The sequence below is a fragment of the Hippichthys cyanospilos genome, chromosome 17, assembly GCF_059441005.1.
Source record: "Hippichthys cyanospilos isolate Australia breed blue-spotted pipefish chromosome 17, RoL_Hcya_1.0, whole genome shotgun sequence".
NCBI lineage: Eukaryota > Metazoa > Chordata > Actinopteri > Syngnathiformes > Syngnathidae > Hippichthys > Hippichthys cyanospilos.
Window position 1 is genome coordinate 14,287,558 of NC_142385.1, and position 16,544 is coordinate 14,304,101.

The window sequence follows — 16,544 nt, forward strand, 5'->3', positions numbered from 1 at the left end:
CAATCAGGATTGCCTATGGCCCTATGGACAACTCTTTAGAAAAAGAAAAAAAAAAAATCCCATTTGGAGTTCTTGAAATTCAACACTTATTTGAATACGGTACCGTATATCAAAAGTACTCGTCGGCATCTGCGTAACTCTATAAAACCGGCTTATAATATTCCACATCGATATGTACAATGATGAAAAATGAGGTGAGACGGGCACGTTTACATTTCATATATGTTTGGTGATGCTTACGAATGTTTTTGCACATCGAGCGCATGCATTGAAGTGACACCTAAAGATATCGTCGTCCGTATTTGCATTCTCTTCTTTACAAACATTCGCTTGAGGTCATCAAAGACACATTTGGGCATCCCTTTAAGAAACCCTTAAAGGCAGTGGTGACGTTCAGAATCGAGATGGCCAAGCGAAGCTTCATCAAGCACCTGTGATATATTTTTTTTACTCTCTAGATGGCAAAGAAACAGTGGAAATTAGACAATTTTCCATTGCATGAGTGTTTATCTTTAAATCAAAAGCACCAGATCAAAAGGAGTAAAAAAAAAATCACAGGAGCTTCATGAAGCTTCGTTTTCCCATCACTAGTTCAGAGCAACCCTTTTGTTTTGGATTTTTAACCATTACACTTCAGTTTAAAAAAAAAAGGAAAAATCTAACTCATTCACTGCCAATGACGACTATAGACGTCAGAGATCCATTTTAACTGGACAGCTATACAAGTCAAACGTTTTGAACTGGGCTGGCAGTGAATGAGTTAAATAGTCTCATGTCAGTACCTCTTTTTGTGTTTTCTTCTTTCCTGGATATCTGGACACTACATACAAGTACAGTGCGAACACCAAAAACAAGTACCCTCCCTGCCGTCTTCTTGGTTTCTCCATTCCAACAGAACATCATAGAAGAAGAACGCGGCCTAAATAAGGAAGAGAGAGAGAAAATAAGTCCTACAAAGTACACAAAAGGAAAGATTGTTTTGTGGTGTTACATTCCTCTGTCCTCTCTCCCACCCTGAGTGGCTAACGGGATCAGGGGCCCGGCTTGGCCTCAGGTGTCCGTCCATGTCCTCACCGTGGGCTTTAAGAGGGACAAAATGTCCCCAAGGCAGGCTAGCTAGCCTGTTGTAGCTACTGTCTTAAATCGGGCTAGGAGAGTTGAACTCAAACTGGGGGCCTGGGATTGACCCCTGGGGTTCTCCAAAATGATTACGTTGATACGATTGTGATGTACGGAGGTGCCTTGATTTACAAATTCATAGAGTCAACATTTTTCATGAAATGTCAATATTTCGCTTCCGGCACAAATTGTACCTCAGTTGTCCACCGGAGGGCAGTATAACAATGACATAGAACAGAAATGAAGGGTTACAAAATTAAGATGTTTTTCACTCAGGATGAAAAATATGCGCCTGTAGTGTTCAAGTGTCTGTTACATTATGATAGCTTGTCTTCTGACTTAGCATTAAGCTAGCGGGCTTTTTATGATAGTTTGGCAGAAAACTTTAACTAGGAGTCGGAACTTAAAAAATAAAAAACAATTGCCGGACTGCCACACAGTGGCGCTCGTATCAAAATGTTTTGCTTGCAAGTTAAAGCATAAAAATCAGCTTGTATCTCAAAAACTTGTGAGTCAAGGCAGCACAGTAAAACCACATTTGACTCATTCTCTTTTTTTTTAACAAAAGAGTGCTATTACAGGAGTGAAATCTTACTTTTGGGAAAACAGTACTATTTTTTTCAAGAGACTAAAATTCGTTTTTTGTGCTCATGCCAAAGCCACGTGTACTATACAAAAATAGCTTTGGCGCCACGTGAGCCTCGGAGATGTTGACGTAAGGGGAGAAGCCACATTACCTTTTTACATTTAAAGTAAACTAAATAAAAAGTCTTGTGCCATCTATCGGCATTTCCAAAACTTTTAGGATGAGCATCAATTTCTCTGCTCGCAGACTTTTGACGTTTACAGCTCTGTTAAAAATGAGGAAACTACTGTAAAAAAAAGGATCAATGTTGAGAACTTTGCACTTTTAAGTATGCATTTGAGTAAACGGTCTTTTTTTTTCTTTTTTTTTTTTTTAAACCACTGGACAACATAGCCAGGTGTTTTACTTCTAAAAAGTAACTATTGTCAACCACAGCTCTAGCAGTTTGAATATAGAAACATAAAAACGTTCAATTACAATGTATTGCACATAAAATGTAAAAATGCCACTAATTGTAAAAATTAATTTAAAAATTACAATTTTAGGCTGTTATTCTTTCATTGCCCGCTAGAGGGAGACAGCGTACGTACAGTGCACATATCCCGTACTCAGAACCACTGATTTGTATTATTTTTTTCAGGTTGCTATTTTTTCCAGAGCTGTATATCATCCCGAGAGACAGCCTATTCTTTTGCGTCTACTGTAGTTGACGCTTAGTTAACTTGACCTTTGTCATGCTGTCTGGTGTTTGGATTCGGACGCAATTGAATTTGTGGTCTCGCTGAGACAAAATGGACACAACAGTGGTCAGAACTGGACAGGATGGGGCTCAGGAGGACGTAACGAGATCGAACTGTTCTCTATATCGTATACGAGCAGTTTCGTCGTTGAACCAGGGTTTGGAACATGAGCGAAAATTTTCTCCCCTATTCCTGCACCCAAAAGGTGTGAGAACCCCGAGCCTAGGAGTAGGAGAGGTGGGAGCCGTTGGAGATGTGCGAGGTGACCGAGGTGCTCCGGCTGAGGACGCCGTCGGGACCGGCGGCCGCCCCGGGCCCCCCGCCGGACGCCGTCCTCCTCAGAGGCTGGGGGCTGTTCCTCAGGGCCATCAGGCTGGGGGCGGCGCGAATGCCCCCGTAGACCGCCCCTTGCGAGGACGAGGACGAGGAGGAGGAGGACGACGGGCCGGAGACGGACGGGGGAGCCGGCGGTGGAGGAGGTAGCATGGCGAGGGACTGGGAGGAGGAGCGCGAGGGAAGGTGATGGGAAAAGGGTAAGGGCAGAGGGTGGACCAGATCCCCGCCGGGTCCTCGCGCCCCGGGCCAGTCCCTGTCCTTCTCCCGATCCCGTTCCCGGTCCCTATCCCGCTCCCGTTCTCGGTACAACTGCGGCGTGCTCTGGTGGTGGTAGTGCTGGGGCAGATGGTGGCGCTGGTGGTGGGAGGAAGACGAGGAGGACGAGGACGAAGACGAGGAGTGGGACGAGTGGTGCGCCTCCCTGCCCCCGTCCCGCCCCATGGCCAGCGCCATTGCCAAGTGCGAGGACGAGGACTCGCCCCTTCGCTCGCCTCGTTCGCCTCCTCCGCTGTTGTGGCTGCGTCGCGAGGCTTGCGGCGGCGGTGCGCCCTGGGGGTGCACCCCGTGGCTCCATTGGCTGGTGGAGCGAGGGGCCGGGGGCGGGGCGTTGGGGTAACCCTGCTTGGAGTAGGCGTCGCCAGGGTGGCCCGTCAGGGACATGCCGCTGAAGCCCAGACGTAAACTCTCCGAGTCGAAGGACTCGATCTCGCTGGCCTGACGCTCCAGGAGGGTGCGGATGCGCTCGGATCGCTCGTTCTGGAGGGAGAGCATCTCTTCCTCGATCTGAGGACACCACAGGACGCAATCATGTATGACGGAGAAGAGGTCTCAAGTCTTAAAGGGGAAGGCGACCCAAAACATTTTCTAGAAAGCCATAAAGATACTGCGAAATTCCCCAAAATACATGAAGACATGAGGGCGAGCGATTCAACCGGTAGAAGACAGACTCAAAAATAGATTTAGTAACCTGCTATCTAATCGCTTTGTAATGACAATTAAAGACGTGTAAAGGGCTTAAAAAGATAAATGTGAGTTCTGACCCTCTGCTCCAGGAGAGCTCGACGGATGGAGACCCTCTGCTCCAGATCCTTGACCTCCCTTTCATGCTGCGTGTCGGTGTGGATCTTGATCTTGCTCTGGTAGGCGTTGAGCAGCTCCAGTTCCTGCTGCAGTTGCATGCGCAGAACCTTGTACTCGGCCTCCTGCGTCTCATCCAGTCGCAGCTAGGACCATGACAAAATGGAGGCATTTGATACATGGAGGTGACAAAAGAGGGTTCCATAAACCGGGACTGAGAAGGGGCCGCCCCGGGATTACTCACGGCCTGCGTGGACAACATGTCATTGATGGAGTGGTCGTACTGCTCGGCCAGGATGGCCAGCTTGCGGGTCTGCTCGTCCTTCAGGCGCTTCAGCACCGCCTTGTGGTCCGATTTGGGCGTGTTCTCCAGGAGGTGGTTGCGCAGGGCCTTGTACTGCCGGGTTTGGATCTTGCACGTGTCCTGGAACTGACGCTTTATCTGCAGCTCTTTGGACTGCGGCAGAGAAGGAAGAGGAGAACAAAAGATACAAGTCTAGCGGTAGAACTCGTCTATCAGAACTCTTGTTTTCTTTTATAGAATTTTTTTACTCGGTTTCTATGTGATCATTTTTCAAAGTCATGTTATGTAAAATGATTTACTTTTTTTTTTACAAGTATATAAATACAAATAAAAGTGAGTTTTTCATATAATTATTACTTAACTAGATAGGTAGAATCTTTGATATTTTTTTTAAATTGCATTGACTACTGCAAAATTTTCATTCAACTAATTTTAAAACACTATTAACAAAATCAACCAAACGTTTGGCAAAATGTTCTGAAAATTTTAAAAAGCACAAAATATTTCAGTTAACTGAAAAAAATACCACTTATTTAACACAATCCCAAGTATATGTTTTTATGTTTTCAAAGATTCTGAACATTCAATCCCAGATACTTCTGTATATTTCTCCATTTTTTTTTTCGATTTTGGCAAAAGGTTCCAAAAAGTCTTTTTTCTAGAGGAATATAGTAATATTTTAGGAATTTCAGTATTAAAGCAATCATTACTTTAGCTAATAAAGTAATAAAACAATCAGTTGTGTCTCATAATTATGTACTAAACTACATCAGGCGTATAACAGGCGTAACAATAAGTTATGATTGCTTCTAATGTTACAGGACTCTTAACATCAACCATTGGGTCTTTACAAACCATAAAAATAGAAAAACTGTCTTTATGTACATTTAAAAATAATCAAAAAGCTAGGTTGGCAAATCGGTTTAAAAAAATAGTGGCCACAAAGACAAAAACCAACTGGTATTGGGAGGGAAAGAACATAAATGACAAAGGAAACTGAAATCATAAAAACAAACAAGACAATGAGTTCAATACAGCTGAATTTATTTTGGTGTAAACAAAAATACCACAGCTTTTTGATTCTTTTTTTTTTTTTTTAAAGCATGTGAGCAACACAGCCAAATGTGAATAAAAGAACAAGAGGCTGGCAAACAACGAATGCAGTTCTGTTCGTTAAACAAATACTGCTTGGATCAAGGTATCAAAGGTGGAGGTGAGAAGTCAACAACACCAAACGAACAGGTCAAACGTACACGCAGGAACAGGGGACAACACAAATGGAAATCAATGGCAAATAACTTAAGACAAATTAAATATGATGTGAAAGCAAAAAAATAATAATAAAATAAAATAATACTCAAACTGTTCCCCTGAGGGAGTCCTGATTTTTTTTTTTTTTTGAATAACTTCTACATCCTACTTTACTGAGATGTCCTCGCCAACGTGCATAATAAATTTAAACTCATTTAGAAATGTGCCCTGTCACACCGTAGAAGTGTTCGGGATAAAGGAAATAATTTTTTAATTTTATATATATATATATATATATATATATATATATAAACTATTTTGGGGGACCCCAGGGGTCAATGCCAGGCCCCCAGTTTAATGACATATATATATTGATAAAATATTTTTATAAACATTTATAAAAATTCTAATTTAACAGCTCATTCAAAAAAACAATAGAATAACTGCTGCTATTTTGTGGCATCTATAGGCAATTACAGTACAGTATAACACTTTTAAAGACCTTGTAAAGTGAAATCAAGTTATGTTAAATTTCAAAACACCAGAGAGCTGTTTATGGACTATATATTTTAGATCAAACTAGGTAATTCACTTTACATAAACATTAAGGAAGGGCAAAAATCACTGATTTTATATACCATTTTTTTTCTATCAGCGACAAGGTTCACTTTCCTTTTTTTTGTCCAACTTTATGGACGTTTGGAATTACTTTTTTGCAAAAATGAGGCTAAATCGTGTCCAGACTTCATCTTCACATTCAAGAATTTTCAGTCTTTGGTTGCAATCTACAAAAAGATTGCCTACATGGCTTCATATAAAAATAAAAAAAAAATACTATAGTTCCAATATGTTATGGACTCTTTCTACTATTAACTTAAATATCTCCATAGAATATTATATATAAGACATTTGTGCAAATATTTATAGGCACTCAAAGGCTTCACTTGACCTTAAAAAAAAAAAAAAAAACATAACTGAACGTTTACATGGTAAATAAAACTTAACAAGATTATCGCATAAACAGCAATAAAAAATTGAAATTGGACTCAAACAGTATCTAATACCTGGATCTTCATGTTGCACATTCGATTTGATTGTGGCATTTATTGCACGCTGTTACTGACCCAGGAAGCTAGTGTTGCGTGATCGCCACAACGTCGGGACACGACGTTTGTCTGCGCTTAACACCTTCATATTTGCTCCAAATATGAACACCAAAATAATTATAAAAATAAAAATAATTGCACATACACGGTAATACAAACTTCACATTCTTACAAATTAAGAACAAAACACATGTAAGGAACTTTTACAAAAAGCAAACAATGAAATGTTAAAGCTTGATTGGGGCTTTGGGATAAGCCAATGGGGGATTGGCGGGGGTGGGTGGTTGGTTTGTCAATGGAAAATGAAAAAAAAAAAAGTCAATACTTCAGATTACTTTTTCTTAAGGTAACAACAAAAATTGATTGTGGTGGCTAACAAGCTAGCATAGCTTTGCTTATTCTTCTTGAAAAATCTATAAAATTATTGTAAACTTGACGATTTCAGTTTAAAAAAAAACAGATTTGGGATTTTTTTTTTTAATCTGCGCCTAAATTCAATACATAATTGTGCCCTTTATTTATTTAAATTGTATATGTGTGTGCGCTTTATGGCCTAATTAACAGATTTCAATTTGGGCATATTGCAAAGGTTTTGAGTATTTTTGACGTAGGTGAAAAGTTAAGTAGTAGGGCTTGTCACTGCATGTGAGGTTTTATTTTTCATTTTAGCTAAAACTAAATCCTAGGTAAACATTTTTCTGTATGCCCCCTGCTTTCAAATATTAAACAGCCATTATCACAGTCTGTGTATCCAGCAAATCTATCAAAGATTTTTTTTCACTATATATATATATGTATATATGCATATCAGGCGCTCTCATCTCCACGGGCGAACCTTCCCCCTGACAAACCTTCCCGAGGACGTTCTCCTGAGAGCGCATTCCCAGCGAGTGTCATCGCGGAGTATCCTCTCCCTTTCCTCCCTTCGCCGCCTCTCCCTCTCCCGTCTGATCCTCTCCCTCAGCCTGGCTTCCCTCACCTCACGCGGCAGAAGTCGGGGCAACCTACTGGGCCGCCTCTTCTTGAAAAGCCCCGCCCGCCTCAACCAGACGTGAACGCCGACCGGAAGCTTTTGGACCAGTTTCCCAGCAAGCTTTAGCATGAGAGCGTTAGCCAGGTCAGCGAGGACCCCTAGAGGTCGCCGGACGAATTGCTTCACCCAGAGGGCGACCCGCGCCAGGTGGGAAGGCCGCCTGCGGCGAGCTTGCTGATTTAAGGGGAGGCTCTTGAGGGGGACGGGGATTTTGGAGCACCTCACCCCCCAGTTGCGCCCCGCTTTGGGAAACATCTCGTAGAGACTGCGCTCGGCCACGCCGCCCAGAAGCGACTGGCACACGGCGAAAAGCGGCCGCGGCAGGCGGAAAAGCAGCCGCATGCACAGCCGGTTGACCTTGCGGGGGGCGCGCCGGAGGAAGCGGCGGGCCGGCCGGATCACCAGCACCACCAGCAGGTAGAGCGACAGGAAGAGAGAGGGTGAGCTTAGGAAGGAGGCGGAGACTAAAATCATGGGGATGTAGTACATCTCCAAGCTGAGAGAGAGCCCCAAACTCACCAGGCCGCTGGCCCACAGGCTGAGCGACAGATAGGAGGAAAAGGACAGCGAGAAGCAGGAGCGCAGGAGGAGGTAGGAGAAGAAATGAGCGAGGAGGGCCAGCTCGGCCGAGAGGACCAGCGAGCCGAGCGAGGGCGGAGGAGGCGAGCGGCGCAAGGATAGCAGGAAGACGCTGAGGAGGAGCAGCGTGAGGTTGCAAGGACGGGCTGCGGCCCACAACGACAGCAGCAGGCTCACCGAGTGCGAGAAGAGCCAGGGGAAAGAGGAGGGGGACGGAGGAGGGGGAGGGACGCCAGGGGAGGCCTCCAGCTCCTCGGGGACGTCGGGGAAGTAAAATTCGGACAGGTCGTCCGGCTCCCGTTCGCGGCGCCTTTCCAGAGAAGACGAGGAGATGAGCTCGGAAGGGCAGCCGTCCGCCACGCCTCGGCCTTCCTCCTCCTCGTCTAGATGTTCCCAGTGGAGCCCTTCTACCTGCCTCTCCTCTTCCCGGCCCTCTCGCTCTTCTGACTCGCTCGGATTCCACTTCATGTCACCTTCGTTTTCATTCTGTCCTCTAAATTCTGTGCCCCCTCTCCTGTTTAGCTTCATGTCATCATCAAGTACGAATTTGTTACCCTGATCACCTTCGCCCCTGGAAGAACATTCAGCACCGTTTTTCTCGGTTTCCCACTGAACCCCTTCGACCTCCCTCACCTCTTCCCGGCCTTCGCTTTCGTTTGATTTCATGACATCATCGTCATCATAAAAATATTTGGTGCCGTGCTGATTGGCCTCTCTTGGTATGTCTTTGGTATTCCCATCGAGGTTTTCTAACTCCAAAGAGCCCGAGCCATCACGGTTTTCATCGTCATATACATACGTGGTCCCTTGGTCATCCTCCTCCCTCATCACTAGCTGTTCTAACCGTGTCTCCTCTGCTGTCTGGCCCAGGTTCTCACTCACTTTGAGGCTCTTGGGCTGCTGTCGGACCTCCACGGCGTGCTTCTGACGCAGCTCCTGCTCTCGTCGCTTGTTGTACTCCATCTGGTTGGTGAGCTCCGTCTGGTGCTGGGTGCGGATCAGCTCGGCGCGGGTGCGCTGCACCAGACTCAGCTGCCGGAACTCCAGCTCCTGCGTGGACTCGTGGTGGCGCAGGAGCATGGCGCATTCAAGATCCTTCAGCGTCTGCTTCTTGTTCAGCTCCTGGTGGACAACCACAAACATCGGTGGAATTTGTTTCTAGGAGTATTGTAGGGAATTTCAGTGTCAGGTCAAATTTGTAATGGAACTTTTGAAAATATACCGGTAACACTAGGAGCTTCCTGAGTTTGTTAAAATTTTTAAACTAACAAATCTGTTTGCGAATTAAAAAAAGAAAACTGAACTTGCAATCTGTTAGGTTGTTAACATATTTTAGAAAAGGGTTGGAATTTGTATTTAAATGTTTGATGGCAGTATTTTTCTCCCTTCAACTGAAAATGACTATAGGCTACAAATATTGGTCATTGGTTCCCTCTTCTGCCAATAATCGGTATCAGCTCTGACCCAGCCAATCAAAGTGTACCTTCTTCAGTCAAAAATAAAAGCCTTCATTACCAGTGACAAAGAACATTAGCAGTTTTTGAAACCAAGCTAAACCGTCCAACCAGTTACAGGCCCATGTCTACTCTGGGTTACCTCACGAAGGAGATCCTGCTCCAGATTGTGGCGCGCCAGCAGCATCTTCCTCTTGTACTGGCGACTCTGGAGCTCATAATACTGCCTCTGCCTCCTCAGCAGGCCTGACTCCTCCTCCGCCTGGAGCTGCTGCAGGCATTCCTTCTGGTGCACCAGCCACTCCTGCTTCTCCCGCTTCGGCGTCGACTGGTTCTCATTCAGCTCCTTGAGGGACATAAGCGCGCCGGTGTCAATTCGTACTTTCGATTGGCAAAAAAAATGCTAGGACACGGACGGGACCTCTTTGAGTTGCTCTTTGCGTTGTCGATACTCTCGTTTCTGAGACTCAAGCAGACTTGTCAACTCCTTCTTTTGCTGGCCGAGGATGTGTTGCTGAAACTTCTTCTCCTCAGTCAGAACAGCTTTGGTCTGTGGAGCCAAGAAAAACAAGTTATATTTCACATTTGTTGGATTTGATCAAAGATCTAACGACCCGTGGGACCAATATTTTCATGGCATTTTCACAGAGTCACTCGTATCAGCATCCAATTTGAGAAGCAACAAATCACACTTGCAGCAATTTTCAAAATTCTTATGCAACACCTCACCTCCTTTTCCATGATTGCCGAGTGCTTCTTGCACAACTTTTCACCCTCCATCGAGAAGCTATTCCTCTGGTTTTCCAGTTCCTTGTCCAGTCTTAGCTGGTGTTCATCCATCTCCGCTTTCAGCTTATTTTCAAGACCCATCAACTGTTTCTGGTGCTGCCGGCGCATCCGCTTGTACCTGCGTGGACCCGATGCAGGATAAATATTCAAACAACCTCAACAATGTAAGCCAAAGTGCTGTTTTACCCAGACATCTGCTCTCTCAGGGCAGATCCCTGCTCGTGTTCTTGAATCTGGCGGGTGACGAGCGAGGCGGTCCGAATGGTGGCGAAATGGTCACGGCCTCGACGGCGCCTCCCTCCTCCCCCTCCGCCCCCTCCTCCTCCTCCCGCCCCACCTCCACCGGCGGATGAGGCATCTCGCTGGGAGTCCACTTCTGGCTGGTAGGGATCGTCATAGATGTTATCGTGGCTCTGCAGAGGATGATAACAGTGGACATGGCAGGGCGGGATTACTTTTTTTTAGAGAATGGATCAAATCTGCAAACCTTTAACAACTACTATTTAGCCATCCTTTTATATTAATTCAAAGTGACTGTTATTAAAACAACACTAGAATGTATGTATACCACCCAGAAGCAACAAGCAAGCCTCGCAGTGACTTGACTTTTCCTGCAGGTGGTGCAAGTTTACATCTGTGCCCAGTCATTTCAGACATATTCTGATCCTATCCTGGGACTGACCAGGGGCTTGTGCAGAACGGAGCTGTTGGAGGTGACGGTGTGCTCGCCCTCTTGCATCATGGCCATCTCGCCGCTGTCGTCCGAACCGTCCGCCAGGCTGTTGACCGAGCTGCTTTGGGAGCTGGCGCTGATGGACATGGACGGCAGCGAGTGGGAGCTTTCCATACTGTTTACGGTGCCCGTGCGCAGCATGTACTGCTCCACGTCCTGTAAAATTATTTTAGTCATGAAGTGCTGATGGAGGTTTTAAAGGTGATGATAGCAAGAAAAAGGAACTCAATACACATTTGAAACTTCTATACCTTGGTATCTGTTAATTGTAATGTACTTGTAAATAACAACTTATACGAGAAATAGGCACTTTGAACTGTGGTGCAACTCCAGCCTAAAATACATTAGATAACAGATAGTGCACCCCGACATTCCCTGAATTCCAACATTTCCTTTTTCAATGAGGAGCCAACTGCTCTGAAAATCAATGGCAACAAAACCTTTTGTACAGAGGGGAAGTGCTCTCGACTTCACAACATACATAGAGGGTTAGGCTACAAAGGCAGGATGGACCAAACAACTGCACTTCGCAATAATTGCAGATGCTTCGGTTCCTTTTTTTGACTGTTGCAAAGCATATAGTGCAATACATACTTCTTCCTCATCAGCCCCTTCTGGCGCAGGCCCATTGTGTGCCTCGTGGAAAAGGATTTTCTTCATCTTCCTGTACTGCAGGTTGTCCAGCTCGCGGACAGCATCTTTAGTGCGTGCGATGAGGTCCATCACGCTGGTCAGAGGACGCTCCCTGCATAGGAAATGATGCTAGAGGGGAGAATGAAGAGGTTAAAAAAAGAGCATAGAATGTTGTAGCTGTATTAGCTGGTGTAGACCAGTGGTTCTAAAATGAAAGTACTAGTAGTACCCCTGGGGGAATGTGAAAGTAATTCAGGGATATGAGAGATTTTTTTTTTTTACAAGGTTTATACTGATGTCAGCTGAAAATATATTTCACAAGGAGTACATTATTGAAAAAACGTTGAGAACCACTGGTGAGGACGTTCACCTTGAGCAACACATCAGAGGTAGGTCTGTCCTGGGCAATCTTCTGCAAGCAAGAGTCCACAAAATTGCGGAAATAATCGGACCTGGAAGACAAAGTTGGTATTTGAAAGGGCCAGTCAAGGATGATCATTTTCTAGATATACTGAAAAATGGCATAGTGGATGTTGTGGTTTTTATTTGTGTATTTCTTTGGTTGCTCTGGGGGGAGAAATTACTAAATTGTGACTGTTAGTATTTTTTAAACCTTTTTGGATGTCGTCCCTCCAAAAAATTCTCTTACCAGTGATTTGACTGCAATACGGGGCTCTCGTTCTGTGCGATGTGGTATAAGGCACTCATAGCATTCATGTTGAACAGAGGTGGCTTCCTTTCCGCTAGACAGGAAGGGACAAAGGACAAATGTCAGAGGAAGATCCACATGGGAGGAAAAGGAAAAAAAAAAAAAAAAAAAAACAATCCATCTCTTACCCAGCTCTATGCAGGTAATGCCAAGTGACCACACATCCACCTTTCCATCATACTGACCCTCATCCATAGCCAAAATCACCTCGGGTGCCATCCTGCATGAAGAAGACAAAACAAACATTCGTCCACTTCTTGCTCAAAGTATGAAGGCCCACAAGGCAGCACAGGAGGCCATCAATGATACATGATCCTACCAGTAAGGTGTTCCCACAAAAGAGTTAGCCGGGGCGACGATGGAGGCAGAACCAAAGTCGCCCAGTTTGACCTGACCAGGCTCCGTTAGCAAGATGTTTCCTGCTTTCACATCCCTGCAAGGGACAGCAGCAGAAAATAAAAGCTGAGTATAAGAGTTGAAGGAAACCCCATGAAGCCAGACCCTTACAAGACTGACAAGCAGCATACCTATGAATCATGTTGTGAGAGTGAAGATAGACCAGTCCCTGCAGTGCACCATGGGTAATTGCAGCTATTTCCACTTCTTGGAGAGGCTTCTTGTGGACTGAGTGAAAGGATGTCACAAAGTATTAGGCTTCAACAACAAAGATGACAAAATGTGCACCATCAACAAACAATCTTTACCTTCCAAAAGGTCGGAAGCTGAGCCCAAGCAGTACTCCATCACCAGCTGGCAGACGCAGTTTTTTTTTTTTTAAATAACATTTTCAGCTACACTTTAAATGATGATTGACGTGGACAATTGGTTGCACTTACCCATGCCGTGTGCTCCCTCAAGTAGCAGCCGTGGTACTCCACCGTGTTGGGGTGCCGCAGTTTCTGAAGGAACTTGACTTCCTTGATGATATCCTGCCATTTCTAAAATGCACCCAGAGTGCCACTGGGTAAACATGACAGCCGATTGCAAATTACTGATGGCCACAACTTGTTACCTCATTGGACTGCTTGCCACTGTAGGACATCTTCTTGATGGCCACCACCTCATTGGTGCGGATGTCATGGGCCTAATGACAAAACAGATGGTTACATATATGTGAGCTTTTTTTTCTTCCCTCCAACAAATCCTAGTGAGCACTAATGTGACAAAATGCTCCAGGGCCGATTAAGATCTTCTTAGCCAAAACATTGGCATCAAATTCTTTAAAAGTACATAATCCAACTATTTGTTGACAGACAATAGACATATACATTTCTTATTTTAGCAAAGATGAGGAAGCTCCAAGGTTTATCAGTATGTCTTACAAAGTTAAATGAAAACTTCAATAATATTCTACAGTTCGTTTTAATTTCAAATGAAATCAAAAGGTGCAGAGGGTTCTCAGGGTCAGCAGCAACTCTTATAAAATGAACTAACCACCAAAATAGTTGCCTGAAGTTAAAAGTTTTGAATTCACACGCCTAGGTAAACATTTATCAAAAGTCTTACTATCAGCACCGATCATCCGTCCAGCCCTCATAAAACTACACTGAAACTCAACTCACAAAGTAGACAGCTCCGAAGCTGCCATGCCCGATCTCCCTCAGGTCGGTGAAGAGCTTCTCAGGATCCTCCCTGCAGAAGAGCTCAGCCACCTCCGGGTCCTTCAGGCTCCCGGCCCGCACACTCGACGGCATGACCAGCGCCTGGGACACACACGAGGGGAGCGTGGTCAAAATTTCCAACGCTATAGTGTTACATTCAAGCCTGACAACAATGTAATGTCAACTATAAATCTTAAAGATTAAACTCATTTAATCATCGTTATGCTGACTTATCTAAAATAAGATGAACATTTACATTTAATAGCAGGAATCAGCTCAAATTCGAACAAAGCCCAGAGAGGAAATAAAGGACCGGCATATTACTAATGATCAGACGGTAAAGCTTTTGACGCTGCCGTGTCGGTGCTATTAATGAGGAACATGATTGTTCCCTTTGAAGCAGACGTTCCAATTTTGCAACCAAGCCTAAAGCAAGCTCTCAGCTCCGTTATAACAGGAAGCTACCCGTCTGTGGAAAAGTCATTCCAGATAAATGCTACAGCCACATTGTTAAGCTCATAAAAAAAAAAAAGAAAACTAGGGAATCACAGCAAGCGAACAAAATATGATCCATCGATTAACGATACTGCTTTTCCTCATTTGGGTGATGGGTGAGTGGAACCAATCAAAGCTGAATTGAAGCATGGGAACCCAAACTGTAACCCAGGCGCTCACTGGGAAAATATAGGCAACAAACATGCTCATATTCTCAATTTGGGACAAATTAGTCTTGAATTAATCTAACATGCTCTCATGCATATTAAAAACAATATCCACTTGCTTGATGCTAACAGACCCCAAAAAAAAAAAAAAGCTTGCTACAAACACTGCAGCAGCACATGTAGACAGACAATTTTAACAATCACAGGCATTTATTCTTTATCTTGTCAGGAAAACAACTAATACAGTATATTAATGCAGTATACTGAGCATTTGTTAACATCTCAATATATTCATACAGCTATATGATAAGAAAAGCCACACAAATAATAGACATAAACTGTTACTATTCTTATCTAATGTAATTATCGAACGTATTCAAAGCACAATAGTTAGTATATTGTCATTTAATCAACTCACTTTATCCCAAAGACATATTTAGTTAAACATATCAAGACCCAAAATGGGAAGCATTAAGTTAAGCAGTGTTGCTCCATGCTTTTGTTGCACAGAATATAAATCGCACATTGAACAGTATCCTTTTCGGTCTTAAAACTTAAAAAAAAAAAAAAAAAAAATCAATAAATAACAGGTGTATCAATTAGGAATACATTTATTTTTAATGAAATTAAAAAAACAAATTTAATCATTCACATTTAGTTGAGACAAAATACAATCAAAATAGGGATGTTTTTCCAGACCAAGGATGAATAATCAATTCTTTAGTACCGATATTGATACAAAAGTACCGATACTTAATACACTCAACTGTTGCTTTTTAAATCGATTTTTTACTGCATATTGAGACTTCCTAGATGACCATTCAAAAACCAACAGGTGCATGTACAAATGTTGATAGAGTATATACACGTTTATGGTATTATCGCCCTTTTTCTTGATTTAAACCTTAGTAGACAAGGGCCACATTTTAAAACATTATGGCGGCTGTACATAAAATACACAAAAAAATCAATTGGGTGTATTTTTTGTAAAGTATAAACGGATGAATGTATTTTGTTTATGCGTCTTACCGTGGCTTTTGGGATCCACTGTAGCTAGCCGAAGCTAGCTTACTGGCCTGGCAAGAAAAATGTAGGTCTCGCTCCCCTTTTTCTCCTCCTCCCCCCCCAGCGCTGCTGCAGTCTACTCAGCGCGAGCAAACTGCATTGTGCCCGTCATCGCCGTGACTCAAACTCGTCGTCATCCCGACGCTGCCGGTGAAAATCGGACAGAATTTTGCGGGCGACATGAATGAAAGTAGCCGGTCGAGTGCGCTAGTGACAGCTAGCTAAGCTAAGCTAGCTGTCAAGCTAAGCAAGCTAGCGGCGCGAAGAGCAGCCGCTATCACAATCGCACGCTAATTAGCGGCGGCGGTAGTCAGCGATTACGGTGACAAGTGGGAGCCGAAAGGCAAGTTCGCATTGTGGGGTGGTGTCATAGATGCCCGCGGGGCTGCGCCATGCTCCACTGGGCGCTGTCATTAGGTTTTAGTGGCTGTCTTCCGCTGTTCGTTTTTTCCCCATTTTGCTCGACATTGGGTTTTCTTCAGTACTCCGTGATGGCGGAGGAGCGGGGTGGGAGAGGAGGAAAGGAAAACGGAAGTGGTCTTTTTTGCCGAAAACAGCCTTGGCGGAGCGAGGCGCAACACTGCCCTCGTGTGGTTTTGCCATGATCATATACCGGTAGTCATGATAACCCCGCATACTCGCGGTTTGGCACCCACGAATAAAAAAATGGGTAATTCAACCGCAGGTACTTATTTGTTTTTTTTTGTTTGTTTGTTTTTTTGCTAAATGGGTTCTTAACAAGCTTGGGACTGAACGAGTCAAAGTAA

At 44.1% G+C, this 16,544-nt stretch overlaps 1 protein-coding gene across 2 annotated transcripts; it reads right to left on the reverse strand.

The window, feature by feature from the left end:
* Nucleotides 1–1,705: 1,705 nt before the first annotated feature.
* Nucleotides 1,706–16,288, reverse strand: taok2b (TAO kinase 2b). 2 transcript variants are annotated; one of them, XM_088438791.1, is made up of 20 exons: nucleotides 15,742–16,288; nucleotides 14,012–14,152; nucleotides 13,462–13,533; nucleotides 13,286–13,387; nucleotides 13,154–13,199; nucleotides 12,977–13,073; nucleotides 12,769–12,882; nucleotides 12,578–12,669; nucleotides 12,390–12,483; nucleotides 12,111–12,192; nucleotides 11,702–11,869; nucleotides 11,057–11,263; nucleotides 10,561–10,787; nucleotides 10,315–10,492; nucleotides 10,007–10,135; nucleotides 9,728–9,931; nucleotides 9,014–9,253; nucleotides 4,103–4,315; nucleotides 3,822–4,004; nucleotides 1,706–3,564 (listed from the first exon to the last, which is right to left on the reverse strand). In XM_088438791.1, exons 2-20 carry the CDS (start codon nucleotides 14,141–14,143, stop codon nucleotides 2,668–2,670), a joined length of 3,477 nt encoding a protein of 1,158 aa, XP_088294917.1. In that variant the 5' UTR covers nucleotides 14,144–14,152; nucleotides 15,742–16,288; the 3' UTR covers nucleotides 1,706–2,667. The 2 variants fall into 2 exon arrangements, with proteins under 2 accessions (XP_088294917.1, XP_088294915.1); XM_088438789.1 differs by lacking the exons at nucleotides 1,706–3,564; nucleotides 3,822–4,004; nucleotides 4,103–4,315 and having other exon boundaries at nucleotides 5,707–9,253.
* Between the last annotated feature and the right edge of the window lie 256 nt (nucleotides 16,289–16,544).

Bases quoted from the DNA above. Each gene is read 5' to 3' on its own strand.
- taok2b (XM_088438789.1), bottom strand. From the start codon at position 14,143: ATGCCGTCGAGTGTGCGGGCCGGGAGCCTGAAGGACCCGGAGGTGGCT. The intron at 13,388-13,461 runs GTAACAAGTTGT...GGTGCATTTTAG, and splicing joins GTGGCAAGCAGTCCAATGAG to AAATGGCAGGATATCATCAA. The intron at 12,883-12,976 runs GTATGCTGCTTG...TGTCCCTTGCAG, and splicing joins TCTCACAACATGATTCATAG to GGATGTGAAAGCAGGAAACA.